Source organism: Brassica napus, chromosome A3 (genome assembly GCF_020379485.1).
Source record: "Brassica napus cultivar Da-Ae chromosome A3, Da-Ae, whole genome shotgun sequence".
Classification (NCBI taxonomy): Eukaryota; Viridiplantae; Streptophyta; class Magnoliopsida; order Brassicales; family Brassicaceae; genus Brassica; species Brassica napus.
The window spans coordinates 17,131,596-17,136,116 of record NC_063436.1 but is presented as its reverse complement, the minus strand read 5'-3'; the positions used below and the strand labels follow the sequence as shown (position 1 = coordinate 17,136,116).

Here is a 4,521-nt window from a genome sequence, read left to right as displayed (position 1 = left end):
TGATTTTGCATCATTTATAATAAATGATTCAAGCTACTAAATAACAAGGCTATATAAGAACTTAGTTTGTGATATGAACAATTCACAAAAGTGCAAAGAAATTTGGCAAGAATTAAGATCATAGACTATATATAAACCGAGCATCCACCGTCATCATGATGACGTCATACGCAGCCTTGTCGTAGTCTCCAGCTATCAAGCGAGCTTCGGCGTATCCCACACTACGCTTAGCCATTGCATAGCCCAGACCGCATTTGCTTCAACGCCGCTGCAATGGTGCTTAGAGGCCAAAGTGATAAGTGTTAACTAACGCTTAGGTCCCTTAATTGCTGATGATGATTTTCTATAATTCCATTGGGTGCGTTATATTTGTTGGTGACATGTGGTTAAAGCTGTTACGAGATTAATCGGAACAAAAACTCCAAATGTGATGATCCATTGCAAGATTTGCAACAAAAGATACATCATTTGTTAAGACTTAAGACGCAACTAGTCTAAAAACATCTGATATATAAGTTGCTATGGGTTTTAAACTGTTTATAAATTAAAAAAAAAAAACATAGAGCTTTGCCATGTGGGAGAAAAACTTCTACACTACCAAAAAAAAAACTTGTCTTGGTCTACTCATCATCTTGTAACTTAGTTTTCTTCTTCTTTTTCTTCTTGCTGTTACCATTATCTGTCGTCACTTCCTCTTCTACTACTTTGCTTTTCTTCTTCTTTTTCTTTGACTTCTCCTCCTCTTCTTCTACTTCCTCATCCTTCTCCTCTGCCTTCCTCTTCTCTTTCTTCTTCTTCTTCTCTGAACCCTCCACAGCTTTCTCTTCTCCCTCATCTATAAAGAGAGCAAACAGCCATAAGATATAACAGCCAAACACAGAGAGAGGACTGAGAGAGATAGTGTACCTTTCTTCTCAAGATTCTCCATCACTTCTTTCATTACATCCACATTCTTACGCGGTGCAACACCTTTGTCATAAAACTCTAGCCGTTCCTCCACTTGTTCCCTAAGTTTCTCACCGAAAGCTGTCGTGCTGCTATCTGTATAAGTTAACAACAAACACATCATCTCAACTATTATACAAAACACACACTTATTATATACAATCCAGTCTAGATCACTTACCAGCGAAACAATCAATCCGTGAAGCAATGGAGCACTTGTTTGCTAAGTAACGAGCAATACGCCCCTTGTTTTTAGCAGCCGCGCGTCCAATGAACGAAGAATGGAATATAAGACCGTACTTTGGCGTGTTCCCACGCGTCTTCAGCGCCCTGAAAAGCGCCTTCTCGGCACCAAGAATCTGGAGAGTTGAAGAGGGGCACTTGGCCAGATTCGTCAGGCTTCCAGCGTGCGAGATCAGCCTTGCACCAACCATATCTCCGATCAATGCAGCCAAGTTTGGAGCAATGTCGCTCATTTTAGCAACGAGGTAGTCGTGGAGATTCTTTCTGTAGTCAGCTAGGCCCATCACTCTCTGAGCAAAGGTCTGGACGTTGATCAGATCAAGTGGTGAGAGATCTTGGCCTGCAAAAGAGGTGAGACATGTCTGAGAAACAAAGAGATAAAGAATAAGATACATTGAAGAAAAAAAGATTATTACCCATAGATGCTTTTCCAGCTTCAACGACTTCTCTTGCCTTGTCTTCATCCCCAAGGACTTCGGTGAGCATAGGGATGTGTTCTTCAGAGAGCTTTGACTTGTCTTCAATCATCTTTGAGACTCGGGCGTAAAGGTAGTTGTCGTTGACTATCTTCACTAGCTCAGGGAAGTGCCACGAGTACCATTCTCTGCAAAAGAACATAATGTAAACTGCTCAGAAACCATTGAGACATGGTTTGAAAGGTAAAGCAACAAAGCAAACCTGACTCTCATGGCAAAGGAGTTGATATCCTTATCAAGCGTGTCGAGCAAGAAGATCGCTTGAATAACCATGTTGTCCACACGGTTGACATTGAACTTCACCTTTGCTCTGCTGTAGCTGTGAGCTAGTCCAAGCTGCGCTTTCTCCAAATCACCAGGCTGCAATTATTTTAAAAGATTGACGTTAAGCATCACAACATGAATTGGATAGAGGTAATAATGTAAGGTCAAAAGGTGACACCTTTAGGTCTTTGATGAACCTATCAAAGTGCTGACGAACACCTCTGAGAAGCTCATGGACAAACTCATTGCTCTGGCAAGGAATCTTCGTGGCTTCGAAGATGCAAGATCCAATCTTTGGCTCAGAGACTCCTAAGCTAAACTTGGGCTTCTTGCCTTCCTTCACTTTCGGAAGGTTCAACTCCAGAAAGCTTCTCAGCTCATCACTCATGTACCCTTCAAGATTCAACCCAAACACAAAATCAAAACCTCAAGCAAGGACCAAAACAGAGTAAGCTGATTCTCATTGTAGTAAAAAGTTGTAAGCTTTGTTTCAAGCAAATTCAAAGGGAACAGCTAACCATGTCCGAACAGAGTAGCTGATTATAATTATAGCGAAAAGTTGAAAGCTTTGTTTCAAACAAAGTCAAAACCCAAAACAGAACAGAGTAAGCTGATTCTCATTTTAGTAAAAAGGATCAAGCTTTGTTTCAAGCAGAGTCAAAAGGAACAGTTAACCATGTACGAACAGAGTAAAGTTGTAAGCTTTGTTTCAAACAAAGTCAAAACCAAAAACAGAGTAAGCTGATCAACATTGTAATAAAAAGTTGCAAGCTTTGATTCAAACAAAGTCAAAGGGAACAGTCAACGATGTCCGAACAGAGTAAGCCCATTTTAATTATAGCGAAAAAGTTGTAAGCTTTGTTTAGATAACAGACAACCCATGTCCGAACAATTACACAAGAGTTCGAGTTCTAACCAAACAAGAACATAGTGTTGTAGTAAGACACAAGTGGAAAGAGCTCTAATTTCAACGGAGAGTTACCTTCGGAGACGGCGTTGATTTGGTTTAAAGCATCGAGAGCAGACACGGATGGGTGGAAAGCAGTGAGCTGGACGACACGCCCGAAGCGACTAAGGTCCGAGACGGAGCTTCGAACCGCCTCTGTGTTCTGTCCTATCTCATCGAGGCCGTGTGCTTCGAATAGGCCGTACCCTGAAGATGATTCGTAGAGAAGATACATGGACATTGTGTAGAGATGAAGCTAAAACTCTATAGCCGTCTCTGGGAAGTCGAGAGCAGAGTATTTATGCAGCGTTTTTGTTTTGGAGAAGAAACAGAGAACTAGGGTTTAAGGTTTTGTAAGCAAGAGGGATAACTTTTCCCTCGGTTTAACTCCATGGGCCTGGCCCAGGCCCATTATGTCTTGGGCTCCACCAAACTGCACAATAAGCAAATATAAATAGTTCTTTTTTTGTATAACACCAATGTAAATAGCTTTTATATTTTAATTTGTATATCTATTTGGATCCTCTTCCCAATTTGTTAGCATTTGAAAGTTTTTTTTAATATATTTACGAACTACCCAAGCTGAGAACCTCTTGAAGTGCACTAAAAAGTCGTAGAAAATGTAATTTTATGTGTTTGCATGGAAAAATACTTTTTGCTTAGACTGATTCCATTGGACAAGTCCAGTAACTCTTGGGCTTAATCCTTACTGTTAAAGCAAAAAATAAACTACATGATGGGCTTAATTCTTTATGTTAAAAAGGAAAAAAAAACATAATATGGTAACCAGAAATAATTACAATAAAAAAACATAGCCCAAACGGCCCATATAATTTTTAAATACCCAAACGACCATGGAATCTTATAATCAATCCCTTTTGCGACTAATTTATCACATACTTTATGGTCACTGAAGTTGGTAATCCACTAGATTAGGCTAAAGTCTAAACTAACGGGCATGGCAATTGGAAATTGGAATCATCGAAAGTTATAAAAGATACGATGAGGAAAGCAAATGATCATCCAACTTTAACCAAAACAGGAGCACACGACCGACCATTAAGATTCACTAAAAAGAATCATGGCATTATCAGTGTACAATACTATATACTTCATGAATAAAGGGATACCAAAATACAGTAATGCTTAGTCATATAAAGGATGTAAAGTAGCGTGATGAGTCACAAGAACGTCATTTCTATCACCAAAAAGTTTGAAGAAAATAACATAAAGACAAAGGTGGAGCCGAGAGGCAAGAGCGTGAGGTCAGCATACCCTAAAAGCTGAGACCAATGTGGGCACCCTCCACTTTGAAACTGAATCATCTATATGGACCACAAGGTTGAAAAGAATTGCATTTCTATTATTTTAATATTCCGTACTTGTCACTCTCTCTATTTCATTAAGAACATTAAAGCATATGATTGTTGTAAAACACGGAAAAGTAGGAGCGACAGTGTCGTCTGGTTGTCCTGCGTCCGGCTGGACGCATGGGGGGTTGTCTCTTCATGTTTGGAGTCAAACATTTTGACTCAACTTGTTTCACCACAACCATCAATATTCAATGCGTAAGATAACAATTTAAAGAAGATTGATTGTTACTACTTACCAGTAGTATTTGTTAGAGCTTTCTATGCTATAAATGTG

General features: G+C 39.5%; 1 protein-coding gene across 1 annotated transcript; it reads right to left on the bottom strand.

Moving 5' to 3' along the window:
• Nucleotides 1–490: 490 nt before the first annotated feature.
• LOC106353127 (nucleolar protein 56-like) lies at nt 491–3,208 on the bottom strand. Its single transcript, XM_013792812.3, has 7 exons — nt 2,911–3,208; nt 2,107–2,321; nt 1,867–2,024; nt 1,605–1,792; nt 1,127–1,528; nt 907–1,041; nt 491–835 (listed from the first exon to the last, which is right to left on the bottom strand). Exons 1-7 carry the CDS (start codon nt 3,113–3,115, stop codon nt 621–623), a joined length of 1,518 nt encoding a protein of 505 aa, XP_013648266.1. The 5' UTR covers nt 3,116–3,208; the 3' UTR covers nt 491–620.
• Between the last annotated feature and the right edge of the window lie 1,313 nt (nt 3,209–4,521).